The 15,288-nt window shown below is 34.7% G+C and overlaps 1 protein-coding gene across 2 annotated transcripts in view; it reads right to left on the minus strand.

Annotated features, from left to right (window-relative positions):
• Nucleotides 1–15,288, minus strand: part of LOC145678552 (uncharacterized) — a 273,608-nt gene that overhangs the window by 60,482 nt on the left and 197,838 nt on the right. For both annotated transcript variants that reach the window (XM_081748837.1, XM_081748836.1), the window contains exon 3: nt 1,024–1,185. In XM_081748837.1, coding sequence (XP_081604963.1) covers nt 1,024–1,185 — 162 coding nt within the window. The remainder of the gene's footprint in view (nt 1–1,023; nt 1,186–15,288) is intronic.

A 15,288-nucleotide genomic window follows, 5' to 3' on the forward strand; every position in this document is an offset into this window, starting at 1 on the left:
CTCTAATAGTGTCCAACTTTGCCAGTAGGCGCCAGTTGATCATTTATTAATTAGCTCACATAACTTTTTATTATGTTACTTTGATTACAATGCATACATATCCTTAGTGAGAACAGAAGATTAAAATTTTACGCCCAAAATAGAGTAGTTGACAAATCTCTCATCATAAGAAGAAACTTGGCATTAGGCCTCATTAAAAATGTCTGACCACGTGATTAAAATTTCGAAAAATATCTAAAAATAATGAAATGTCTACATATACCAAACTATCAAAGCTATCAAAATGTTGTGGTACCGAAAATATCAATGGAAAACTAAGTTCATGTTTTGAGAAGTCTAAATACGAAATAATAATAAAGAAAAATAAAGAAAAAATAGCCTATTTCTCTCTCTCTCTTTTGAGTATAGAAAAAATACGCATAAGTAGGGCTTCTAAGGCAAATTCAATGCTTTTTCAAACATTATGGGTATAACAACTCGGGTTTCATTCTCGACGGAGAGGTTTCTCTTGGTTGAGTTGATTTTAACATCGCTTTCAGCAGCGAGGCTATATGAGACGGAAGCTACTGATCAACGTGGAATCTGAAACACACGAGTTCCCGTCGGGAATCAAACCCGGGCCTTCTACGTCAAAGGTGCGTATGTTAACCGCTTAGCCACGTAGGAGCTCATGTTTAGCAGTGGTTCTGATTCCACTTTACGCAGAAAGTTTCGTCTCTTATTGCCTCGCAGCCGAAAATGTATTTAAACTCTAACCAAGCAACCGTTTTTAAGAAGCGATCCATTGCAGAATTCCTACAAAAGTCAATTATATTAATTAGGATCAGAATTAAGGATATCTATAAATAAATTATGGATAATGATTACATAAGGAAGTCTTTTTTTCTCCGTCTCGAAGAAAATAGGTTAAGAGAAACGAGTCCAGTCTATTTTAACTTCCGCTTTATCATTGAGGAAAGTCAGGGAATCAACCATTTTCCCATTGTGTATAAACTTTACGGAGTGTCTACGTACACTACTTACCTTCTGCGCAGAAATGTTTCTTCGGGTGACGCTGGAGGGAGACGCTGTGATACCCAGGTTTGCAATGACAAATGGCGTTGTGGTCGATCTGTTTGCACGTCGCGTGTTGGTCCGTGTAATTGCAAGACTCGTCGTAGAAACACTGCTCTCCCAGGTAAACAGCTGCGGTGGAAAGAAACAAAAATAAGGAGAATAAGCTATCACAAGAATTTCATAACATAATTTCGTAATGGTGTGCAATGAAAGAAAAGTAATCAAGACACATATATGAGGATGAAACCTCACAAATATTTTGCTATAACGCAAACGAACATTTTGATTAAATTTACAAATTGTACTTGAATTACAAGAGGTGAACCCTAAAAGGCAAGAACACATATTTGACATCAAAATGCCTGTTTATAAAACTGTTAATTTCTTCCGCAAAAAATGCTATTTTTCCAAAATAAAATTACACCTTGAAATCTATTTTACAAAACATAAAATATGACTTTTGTTATAAGTTTCTGTGGTAATTTGTACTTCGTACATGGTAACAGTAACACAAACTATCGTCATATACCGTATTTATTCATCGGTGTACAAATAATAAACGTATTAACTATGAATAGTGCGTTAACACCTTTGAGTCTGCTCAACCATTCATGTTCCTCACTGTCTTTAAATATCATGACTTGTTAATGAAAATAATAAATAATAAAATAAATTAATTTGTAAATAATTAAATTATAATAAAAATTAAAAATATAAAAATAAGTCAAAATATTCCTACATTTTTTACCGCTTTTGAACGTTTTTTAGCTCGCTAATTCAAACGAAGTTATTGAATTTTCCTCATCAATTCTTTTTGTTGTTCTCGCACAAAATTTTATTTAAAAATGTTTGTGTTCTTCCTGATATTCTAATATCATCTAATAAAGAATATTCGAACACAAGAAATTTTGCTTTAAAAATTAAAGCTAATATAGTCATTCACAAAATTATATTTTACTTTTTGTTTTCCTTCTATTTCTATATTTGTTTTGTCTGTGATTGATTGTTCATTTGCTTATATCAATCTTCCTCTCCTTTTTATTTATTATTCTTATCTTTAAGCATAATGTGTGTGTGTGTGTGTGTGATACTACCAACTCAAGAATAAGTGGTTCAGAACAGAGGCGGCCTTAGCCTTTGCAGGACCTGAGACGAGGGAGCTCCACGGGGCACTTCGCCGGTTGCATGATACAAAACACTGAACAACTAATTTTAACTTTTTAATGCTTCGGAAAAGAAAAGTACATTTTCTTATGGGAATGAGGATGCTGAATACGAAAATAAAAATAAAAATGTCCTGAATTGGTTCGAGTTTAAGTGTAATTGACAGAAATATGTGTTATGTAGTGTTGACACTTTTAGATTCTTAAATTTTCCGTTTGACCTTTCACTTAAGTAGCTATTGCTTCAATTTTGTTCATCCGAGTATCGTGGTTCATATGTCATTCGCTTGAGAATAAACTAAGCTTGCAAATTGTACTATGCGTTCATTTTTTTTATGTAGCACCCCCTGGTACGGCCCCGACTAAATACCCAAATATAACATACCTTTAAAACTACTGTAGTTTATACGTAATACATGTGCCAAGTTTCATTGTAATATCTACAATACTTGTGAGGGAAAAATATATTTCTCAGTTTTGCTTGACAATACCAAATTTCATATAGGGAGAAGTGAGATATAAAATAAAAAGAATCCAAACAGTACTATTTATTTGAGTACGATTCATACATCATTCTCTTCATAATAAAACATGCTTTCAAATGGAACCATGAGAATGTGTGTGTGTATGCTGTACGAAATAAGGGAAAATTGGGGTAAAATTGAGAATTTTCCGTCCAAAAAATCCTTTTCTTCAAATGTAGTGCTCCCTGGTGCGGTCCCAGCTACAGGTAGCAAAATACAATATACCTTGAAACTACGTGTGTGAATAACATTGCAATATCTACAATAATTATGAGGGAAAAGTATTTCTAAATCATGCTTGACAACATCAAAATTTTTTATAGGGAAAAGTGAGATATAAAATAAAGATATATAAAATGATGTTCGTATGTATAGAGAGGAAATTTGCGTTTTGTTATAACGTTAGATCCTCTGCATATAAGACAAAAGATCACTTGATATATGGGTTATAGGGTATGGTAATTGATTATGTGCGCGCTTGGTACAGGGTTTGTTCCTAATAATATAAAAGCGTCAATAAGAAATGAAAACTATATAAAATGAAAGGGATAAAACATAACTTACATGGATATTACAAATAGCGATTCTTTGCCTGTCTCTTGTTTTGGTTCTGCAACATCTCTAGCGATTGACCAACAACAATTGGCAAGCGCAGACTTAACTCTAGTAGCCTTGATATCGTTTCTCGATCATAACTTGGTACAAATGCTCCCCATGTTCATCAATGACTGCTCCGCAATTTTCTGGGAAGAAATCTATGTGGGAGATTATATGCATTTTTAGTGACATATTACACCCCATCGTTTGGTAGAAGATATTAGATGCTTATAGTTCTGAGGCCGCTCGTTTCCCAACACATACCTCGCCACTTTTCGGAAAGAATCCCATGCAATCCTCTCCTTATATTCTAACACTGCATCAAATTCAGGATCATCGAGGAGTTAGCGAATTTGAGGGCCAATAAGGATTCCCTACCTGATTTTAGTTTCAGCAATTTGTAGAAGTTTTATTCAGAATATATTTGAAGAATAGTTTTGATGCGTCTATGAATAGCCACCATTTTCGGGATTATCTTCTATGTTAAGTTTACTCCTAAGACCAGTTACATTGTTACAACACACTGTGTCACTTTACAATAAAAATACTGTTCCAGGGAATTTTGACGTGTTCATGCAGGTACGCTGGAATTCATTTCGGGAGGGGTCCCAAGCATTTTGGGGGATCCAAATACAATTTGAGGCTAAATTATATTAAAAATCGTAAAATTGGACCTGAAATTAGATTAAATTTACAAAGAAATGGAATTTTGGGGGTCAAGACCCGCAGGACCCACCCCTGCGTATGTCCCTGAGTATAGCAATGAAACTAACCGTCAAACAATGGAAGTTTATTGAAATAAGTAAACAGCTCCTGTTGCCACGAACCCTTATTTGCCCACCGGAGCACATCTGGTGATAGCGTATTTCTTTGAAACCCGAACCAATCTTCAAAAACTAATTTCGTATTCGTTATCAGCACCCTAAAATTAGTAAGAAATGTTACTTTTATCTCCGAAGCATTTTCATTGTTAAACATTGATATCCAAAGTAAAAAGAGTCGAGGGCAGAGAAATATCCAAAAGGAAATATAGAACTATTCTCGATTTCTTCAACAATATCTTTATTTACTAATCACAATATCATGGATAGCTGCTCAATAAAACAATATTTCATATACGATAAAGACAATGGAGTAGTACTGGTTTTTTAAAACAATTTTCGTTAAACTTTCTCTTTTGCTTGCAATGGGCATTATAAATTAATTTTAAATATTTTTCCGAGATACTGAACCTCCTTGTTCGTCACTTGGCGTAAAATTGTATCAAATCTAACAATTTACTTGACTATCCAAAAAAAAGTTCGCTAAAATCATCGTTCAGATTTTCTCTGTTAATCCTGAATGCTAAATTATGCGAAGCTAGAAAGGGAACAATGGCAAATAGGCTCTCTAAAATGCATTGCCATAGCTTTCTTTATACTAAAGCAACCTAACCTATGTGGTACTGAGAAATAAACATGTTTTTAGTTTCAGGGTGCTATATCGTTTCAGAAAGGTGTTGTTTGTGCAAGACTGGTCAGAAAATGTGATTTCAATTTTACAATTCTATCCATCTGCGCCCACAGAAATACTCAAGGATAAATTTAAGGGCAACACGACTCACTAATTCTCTGAATACTTCGACTCACTAATTCTAGATGGTAAGAATAACGGGAATATTTCTATTGATGGTGCATGTATGTTAGTATCCTGCAGAGGAGCTACTTGTAGGAATTGTAATCTTGACTATTCTAGTATTTTGCAAACTTCAGAATGTTATTGAATGACGCATAATGTATCGTTCATAAATAATCTTTAAAAGAATCTGAAGCGCGAGGCACGGGGCAACCGGACGGTAGTTGCTCGGTTCGTCCTACGTACAGGCTGCCACTGATTAAGCATGCGTCCCAACTAGTGTTATTAATATTTCATTACATTTTCGTTTTTTTTTTATTTGAAAATCGATTTATTGAGTTTTCCGGTTTTAGAAAGGAAAGCTGCTTTTCGGTTTCAAACACCAAACCGGTTTTTCCGTTTCAAGAACCGAAAACATCTTTAGGTTTTAAAAAGAATTTTCTTTTTGTTTTTTTAAAAAATCAAACATCTTTTATAAAAATAGAAATTTAATTTCGGTTTTCGAAATAATAAAATAGCTTTAAAACTCAACAACAACTGCTGAATTTGGTGATCTGCATATCAAAAATAATTTCACGCAAAAATAGGTGCTCAAATTTAGAGGGTCCTTCCTTTCCATTTCTTTAAGATTACCATTCCCCCAGTTTTCGAAACATTTCCTATATAACCAGTGTAACCAGTGCTTGAAACGGAAAATGTCAAACTTTAGTGTTGGTAGCCTCTATATTTTACATATGAATTTTCAACTGTAGATTTACCATCCAATTAAATCTTTACATGTACCATGTCACTATGAAAGCCGCCGGCACAAAAATTGAATGGAAATTAGAAATATCAGAATATACGATCAATTTTGAGTATTTCGTAACATACTCAGTGCCGTAATAAATCTCTTAAGGGCTTCGCTGCAGGAAGATATTTTTGGTGCCTCCTAATCACTGAGTTGGCCAAAGTTTAGGGGCAATTTGAAAATAACAGTTGAAACTTAACCTTTTTGTCAGAAGCCATAACGACAGACTCCTTTGAAATGTTTTATATTTGTGGTTCCCCGATTAATTCTGCAATTCATTGTTTCTTTGGGGCCCTAGCTCTCTCATTCTGAGAGCTACCAATGAGTGAGACCATTAAAACAAAACAAATCAGCCTACTAGATCTTCAACAAAGACGTATGAAGCATAAAGTGTGTGATATACGTATCTACTGATAATTTATTATGATACATTGATAATCAGCTTCTCCGTCGTGTCAGTGACTCTTCTGCATTGAAGAGCCTAGCCTAAGCTGACTACCAGGAAGGTATTGTGCGTTGTACAATGCGATACGAGGTATGTTAATTGTTTTAATGTTTAAATGATTTTTACTTTTTAAACATTACCTGCATGTTAGCAATAAGGAGGAAATCAAATCAAGTTTGCCAGTAATAGGAAACTTTAACATGTACAAATCTCACACAAAATAAATAACACAGCAATTTAGATATTCAATAAATACCTAGGTATATAATATAATTTTCAAATTCTCGTTATGGCGCGGGCCTTGACCCCAGTGTCGAGGGGCTCCGATGCGTAGTACTGCATGCTACACCGATAGTTGCGGCTCGAGATGTAATTCTACTATACTGGTTATTACTAATTTCCAGATATTCAGACTGAATGGTAGAAAGAACGAAACAAAATATGAAGTAGGTAAATTTATTTTACTTCTCTCCGTTATCGCCACCAGGAATCGAATGCATGACCCGCATACACCAAAGACGCTCACGCTGATCACTTGAACAGTGGTGACTGTGATTTTGGTGTATAACTTAGATAATGGAAATGCGATTACGCATAACATTTGCAAAAGACTTTCAATTCTGTTCGGACAAACCGAATTATGAAATTGTAATTTCCTTTCACAAAAACTAGTTCCCCCTTGAGTATAAAATATCTAAATACATCTTTTCTGGAAGCTTCTGTCTATGTTATTCCTTGTATGTTCGTGTAACCCATTTCACATGAAAATACAAATAAATAAATAAATAAATAAATAAATAAATAAAAAGGGATAATCAAACCGTTAACTTAAATTACAGCTGACATTAAAAAAAAGTTGCCTTATTTTACATATCGTCATCATCATCATAGGTATTCTGCCATTATCGGCAGGCCACTTGCTGCAACTGAGAAGCATCCATGCTCCACGGTCTTCTGCTAACCTCTTCATCTTCATATGGAACAGAACAATCTTACAAACAGTAGCGTAGCTAGGATTGAATTTAGGGAGCACTTATGGGGCTATTAATTTTTTTGAGCGATATTTGTGTTTAATCTGCTTCGCAAAATAAAGAAAAATAATACCTATACTAATTATATTTTGAGCGACCATGGTTCAGTTGGTACATCATTGTCTTAGGGTTTTCAGTGTCAAATTTGCCGACAATGTGGGATATATTTACTACAAATTAAGAGTATATGTGCCAAAATTAAGTACACTAAGTACTTTCAAGGTCAAATGTAAGAACAACGTGGGACATATCTACTCCATACCACTTACTTCCTTTTTTTTCCTTTTCATAAATCTGTGGTATACGCCGTCTCTTTTCAAAAAATCAAATGCAGGACTAAAAGTAGAAAGTAAACCAAATAACGTTTACAAATAATATTACTTTGTCCAAGTGGGTGTGATCTCTCGTATGATATATGTCTTATCTTTGGACAATTCATTAGTTGAACAGAAATGAAAATGTGAGAATAGATTACATTTTAGGCTATATCTCATCGATCGTAGTATACATTGTCGTTTTTCTGGTGTTTCAATGAAGATCGTACTGAGGGTATATTTCAGTATTAGTTTCTTCTCAGTAACTGGCATGGTTCTTGTACAGTAGCAATTTTATGTTTAAAAATAAATTTGTTTTTCTCCATATTCTCAAAAATTACGCATGAGTTTCCACACTCACGCAGCACAATAAGTTCTATTGACTGGTGCATGCCTTATTTTTTGCCAACGTTTTTCGCTAAACACTAATATCATTGTAGAATTTTAGAAATTATGTTACTTTATTTTATGGTATCTCTAATCTTTTGTTGTAACTTTCTCATAGCTCAGTGTACAAAGTCATATAATTATGATCACACTGTTTTGATATGTATAATATTCTCACTTTAATTAAATAATTTTTTGAGTAATTCCTTGTGTGTGGTACCAACATAATTTCGCATTAGGCGATACTTGAAAAGTGGATTTTGAATTCAGAATTCGTCTACATTTTACCTTGATCTTTTATCTGTAAATTCAATTGATAAAGGTTATTAGGCGAATCTTGAAAAGGTAATCTTCATGTCATCAAATTAATAAACAGACCAGACTGGGTGGAAAGTTCATATACTGGTAAAACAGAAAGTGCACAACACATAATTACTTGAAACATTTTCTCATGATATTAGAACAGCTTTGCTCTTCATCATTTCAATTTTTTTTTTTTTGTTCGGTTTTAGAACCTTACTGTAAACCATCATCTTTAACTTTCTACAGTTGTTTTCATGAACAAGGTTGAAATTCTTATACTGACTTACAAATTGCTCTTCTTCTATCAATACGTCTCTTCTATTCACAATTGATAAACGAGAAATAGTATGCAAGACATCACTGGAAAAATTCTACACCTCGATCCTGATGGGCGAACAAGGCAAAATTTTCACCCTGGCAAAGTGACTTTTTGGCACCTTCCCTAGTTCTAAACTGTATTTTACGTTTTATTACAGCGATTTTAATATTTTAAACAAATTTTCCAAAAAGAAAAATTAATACATGACATAGGTCCTATATGTAGTACTTCAATTACATTGTATTTACTGTTATTATTTTTATTTATGTACTGATATGTATAAACAAAAAAAAATATCGAACAGCAGTTATTGAATACTACTAATGATGACATGATTACTGCTATATTGTATAAAGGTAACCAAGAAAATTCTGTCGCTTTTTGTGGAGGTCTGTGTTCAATTGGCCCTTTTATTGAGTGAAATGTGAATGGAGATAAGGCGAAGGTCAGCGAAGGTACACCCAACATACTACCCGATTGTGGCAGTTCAGTTACACCGTGAACTTGCGTAAGGACAGAGTGAACGTGGGACCTCCGTAGCGTCGTAAGGGCATGTATAGTACGAGTTCAAACTGGGGTAAAACGCCACTGCAGCGGGGCGGTAAATATGCCAGGACTTTGGTGAGGGTGCCGTGACTACAGGAACAGTGCAACGGTGGTTTAACCACTTTAAGCACGGTGAGAAAAAACTCGAAGACGCACCACGTGCCGGAAGACCAACACATATACAAAATGGAGATATTCAGGCAGCTATTGAGGCGAACAGTGGCCAGACATGTGAGGAACTGAGACTACAATTCAGTGTGAGTGGAGAAACGATTCGACAACACCTCCGTCAACTTAGGTAGCACTACAAGTTAGGTCAATGGGATTCACATGATTTGACTCCGGGTCAGAAGGCAACACGAGCAGACATCTGTGTTTCTTTACTGTCTCGTCTGAGGAAGGAACCATTTCTGGACAGGGTTTTGACATGTGATGAGAAGTGGATCTTGTACGAAGCTCCACGGCGCCGTCATCATTGGATAGCATCCCATGAACTGGCTCCGAAACAGTCGAAACAAGCATTGCACCAGAAGAAGATCTTTCTGTGTGTTTGGTGGACTACTCGCGGCATCGTGCATCGGGAACTGCTACCAACTGGTCAGGGTATCAATGCAACTGTGTACTGTTAGCAGTTGAGCCGTGTTGAAGAAAACTTCAAAACTGGAACCAACACTTCTGAATCGCAAAGGGGTCCTCCTGTTTCAGAACAACGCTAAGTTCCACGTGGCTAGGATAATCTGGGAAACCATTCTACGCCTTGGATGGGAAACACTTGCATCCGCCGTACTCCCCGGACATTGTACCGTCCAATTATCACCAGTTCCATTCCTTGGACAATCACCTTAGAGGACGCCAGTTCAAATCTCTAGTAGAGTTGAAAAATGCACTTCATACCTTCTTCGCTTCACGGCCCGCCGAGTACTACCGCGATGGAATCCATGGTCTTCCAGAACGTTGGTGAAGATAGTCTGATGCTGATGGGGACTAGTTTTGATCTTCCAGGTACGTCTTAGGTGACATATCGATGTTCGAAGGTGGTGGGTGGAAAAGCGACAGAACTTTCTTGGTTATCTTTATTAATTGTTTAGTTATATCAATAACATCAGTAGTCATTTTACTATATATCCAACTACGTAACAATCTATTCTAATAACGTGGAATACCAATAAATATTTCACATATGTTGAACGTGTTTTAAGCACAGCAATAATTATAAACACTCTTTTTTATGTAGGTTCTAGTAGTTGAAGTCCATAGCATTCATAAAACGTATCTCATGAATTTGTGCAAAAACTAAACACTCTTATAAAACTAAAGCTTAATAACATGTTTCTTCAAGTATTAGAAATCCTCTAACTTTAAGTTTGGTAAGTAAGTAAAGCACATCAAAGTCAACTTAGGGAACTTTATGAGAAAGCTTCCATATCTTTTTCTTCCATAAAAACAGTACTTTAAAATCTAGAATAATTTACACAAATTGCTTTCCTAATTTTGGAACCTTTGGCCTCATAAGTGATAATTGATAGCATAACAAAACTTATGAAAAACTAAAGAAGAAGTTAAACTCCAATATTACTGAAAATTAGAAACAAATTAAACAATTTTAAATGCATTTGTTTGCAGCACCTCACAACAGTTACGATATAACCTTCCGAGCTTTTTTGTTTACAAAATCTCTGGCAATGACATCTGTTAATGTCTTGAAGATTGTCAAATTCAATGGACATTATTGCTAGTCCCATGAGGCGCCCCTGGCACATGTAGATCTCAAATAATTTTTAATTAATTTTAATTTTGAGAAGCCCCTTTCACATGAAGCCACGCTGACAGGAAGAGTGAGGGCAATTGTGAGTACAATTGATACATTAGGTAAATTTTCAATCAGCTGGTTCTAATCAACTATTTTAATACTTCAAGGGGGCTTTTAGCATTTTCATCTGGTAGCAGAGAGGGAGAGTAAAACCAATAATTCCTGTTGAAGTTGGAAACCCTCAATATCACAAGGCTCTTCATCTTGTTAAAGCCAGCTGAAGATCAGCACATTAAGGAATCCTTGTCTTCATTTTTGACCCTGTATGAAAACCCAAAATAGATCTTGATGGCGATTTAATTGAGAAGAGCGTTCTTGTAGTGAGCGTATGGCTTGATTCAAAACATGAAAATAAAAGCTAATTTTGAAAGAAATTTTGGGATCCGCAATGCACTCATCACTACTGTTCGCAGTGCCTCTTCTAACCCGCTCCTATGTTGTTGCAGAGTAGTATATTCGATTTCACAAATACTGTCGAAATGAATGATTTGCCAAAAACTGCATATAGCGGAACAATAACATATCTTACTTTCAACAAAGGCCGACAGTTTGACGCGGCGGTGTTGTTTCTAAGAAATCAAAAGTAAGTGTTATATATAGCCCCTACTGTTTCCTCTCCACTACCACTTTAAAAGAATAACCTAATTGCCTGGGAAAATTTCACAAAGAACTTGGCCAACTATAAACAACACCAACTACCCCTCCACTCTTTCTTCTACATACCATGTCTCCATTTGTTGATACAGCCTCCTCCCCCCTAGTAATATGAAACTCTCGTCTTCGATGGTGGAATGGAAAATGATGTTGAAATTGACGGTACTTCACAAGAACAGAAACCAAAACGGTCAGCAGAAAACACGTTATACAATTTACTTTTGGAGTCTCGCCCTGACTGTAGCGCCCTGGGCAGTCGCCCCTGTTGCCCGATCCTTGGTCCACCCTTGCCGATCCTTGTTATATCATCGTACGTTTCTGTATCCAGGCAACAATAATAAAACAAATAACTTTTCTTTGGAGCAAATCTATCATAGATACTCTCGCCCGCAGAATCGAGAATGTTAAAATAGGATATCTTACACTGCTGAAAAGATAAACACACTTTAACTTCATCACTACATTTTCCCCCATACATTTTCCTTTTGGTGGAAATTTATTCCTCTGGGAAGTTAACTTTAATGTTAATGACTTCTCTTGAGAAAACCGCATTAACATCATTTGCTAAAATATAACATTTTTGGTATAATCTCGGAAATGTTTTCATTTCTTTTTTCTTGAATTTCCCTTAGTAATGTGTACACAAGATCCCGTACAGTCTATAGTTTTACTCTGGAGAATGATGAACATAGGAGAAGTAACTAAGAAAATATCTAGAACGATTGTAGCTGTAAAATATCTCAAACTTATTCCACTGTTCATTAAAGAACGTGCAAGAAATTTTGTTTGCAATCGAAGTTTTCGTTTCTCGCATACAAAACACTAATAAAAAATTAACTAGTTTGCGGGATTCAATTTCACCTTATTTGAAATCTACGATGGATAACAAAGCTTTGAATTTGCTTCATCAAATTACTTTAATTTTCTTTAATCTGTAGAGCTTAACATGACTATAATAACGTGTTTATTGATTCTTTTTCTCCATAGAACAATCCTGTTACGAGAATTCCTTAAGAAGACAAGCACATTGTTCTATTACAGCGTTTCGCAACCGGTGTACCGCGAATGGACCGCTGGTGTGCCGCGAGGAAATCGAAACAAAATTATTAATTCTATAGCAACCAAATTGCAAGACATAGGAACAAAATGTATACTTTGTATTTCACATTACTATGAATTTCTACCATGGAAAAAATTACTGTAGTTGTAATATATTATTCTACATCTATTACTGTGTAGCAGACAGTATTTCGGCTCCTACACATTTCCACGGTTAGCTGCTATGTTACGCTTCAATTCAGAGTCATACTAACATCGAGAAATGGAAACACTTGTACGGTATGCGTCAAGTGAACGTTTGTAGAATACTCATCGCAAGTGAATGACAGGACAACACTTTGTTTAGCAGGTGCGTTTTGACTTCAACGCATCACAAGCTGTGTGATTGCAATAATCGGTTTTGGTTAAAACAGCAAAGTTAAAAGTACAAGACATTTGTTTGTTCGTTAGTGATCTTCATTCTTAGTGAAAGGTTGGATAGAGTTTTCGAAAAACAAAGCGTATTTTTAAAAATCTGAGTCCTATATTTCATTGCAATTGTTTTCTATTTTAAAATTAGAATAAAAAATAAGCATAATGAGTTAGCATAGGGGAAACCAGTGATCGAGCTTGCATCTCTGTGAGAAGGAGATCAGTAATCACAGAAAAAAATACCATGGTATTTTATATTTGCAAATAATAATAATAATAATAATAATAATAATAATAATAATAATAATAATAATAATAATAATAATAATAATAATAATAATAATAATAATATCTATGAGTGTGCTGCAAGAATTAAAGTTACACACGTAGTATGCCGCAAGTTGAAAAAGATTGGGAAACGCTGTTCTATTAGTTCAAATAAGTGTTCTGCTTGCATGCAGTTCACTATAGAATCGATCACCACCAAATTAAAGATATATTCCGTACAGGAGTGTGCATAAGATTTGGCTTTTCTTATCACTCGAACGCCCAGGATTTTCAACAACCTTAAATCCTCAGGGATAGACAATTTCTTCTGTCCACACTTCATATCGAAAATTAAACATTGATGATAAGTCATCATTAGTTTCTGTGACGGATATTGTCTGTTTTTCTCATCACACTGCGAAACAGTATCATATCCAGGAGGATAAGGAGGCCCGAGGCGTCAGAGTAAGAGATAATTTTGTTCAGTTTGTACTATTTAACTAAAATTTGGTAAAGGTTACACAGTTTTTCTTTTATTCCAAGATTGCGAACTAAATTTCCACACTATTGCGATAATTTGGTTTCACTTCGTTTTGTTATTTGACATAGTTTGCGCTTTGAGGCTTGCTGGCCCATAATAGCAACTGGGATTCGTTTTCTTCCCATTTTCTTTCTGTAACCAATACATAAATATTTTATCAGTTGAGGTTTGTATTTATATAAAAAGCAGAATCTGCATTTGTTTTACATCTGTAATATCTCTAACCGCACCCGTATCCACATCTCGATCCGCATCTACAAGTCATAAAAGTAACAAATATATATAAAACTTGATTGTTCTATGACAATTACAATTGCAAAAATAGTTCGTCTTCTTACTATAAAATTTGTAAATACCTCCTTTATGATTTCGTACATCCTATAATATAATATCAATAAAATTCAAGCTAAACATTCAATACTATCTCTCCCTATTGCAAACACACCAAACAAAATGTAACAAAATTCATGCAAATAGAAAGAGAAGATTAGTGGAAGACATAACTATTTACTTAAAATCCCCTTAAATAGAGATTTCTGACATGAAAATTGTGAAACTTATAAAACCGTATGTGTCAATCTATTTTAAAGCAAATCTTTTCCCCCTAAGTTATAAGATTTAAGTCTGTTTGATCAGAACACAAAGTAAAGTGATACGAAACCTTTTTCTAAAATGAAGAATAAACCATCTTAGACAAACTCCCATTAAATCATTAAATCAGAATAGCACTTCATATTTATTACAGAGTTTTAAAGCAGCGAAAATGATATATGGTCAATGAAATTCAATTTTATTCTGGGGGTTATTTGTCCCGAAAGTGTGATCATACTTCATTACAAGACAGTGTTGCCACAGTCCTAGCTCTGAAATGGGCTGAAAAATAGTACCAAATTGAAACAAAAAGGGCTGAATTTTATACCAGTGTAATACACGACTCTATAACACAAAACTGAAAGAGGTAATGTTCTATAACAACCCCCCTCTTCCAAGAGTACAAATCAATCTATTCGATATAGATTAATAAAACGCAGAAATGTTCGGATATCTTAATATTCGTCAATATAGCGTCAGTAATATACAACTTAATCCTCTAAGTCAGCAATTATGTTGATGTATTTTTCGTGCTATTATCTTTTGGTGTAGAATCTTTGGAATGGTATAAAAATTATAGACTCACTTGAGCACACGCTGGTGTTCTTCAGAATATTCAACACTTGATTCAACGTGCTTATATATATATATATATATATATATATATATATATATATATATATATATATATATATATATAAAGAGAACGTACAATTCTTTGTCCGCTCATCACGCTAATACGGCTGAACCAATTTCTTTCATTTTTGGGGGGTTATTAGGATTTGGACCCTAGATGGTTTTTATCATATCACTTTAATTTTTAATTACCAGTGTCTTGAGATAATTGACCATTCAAGTGTCCATAA

Source organism: Thermobia domestica, chromosome 2 (genome assembly GCF_964235325.1).
Source record: "Thermobia domestica chromosome 2, izTheDome1.hap1.1, whole genome shotgun sequence".
NCBI lineage: Eukaryota > Metazoa > Arthropoda > Insecta > Zygentoma > Lepismatidae > Thermobia > Thermobia domestica.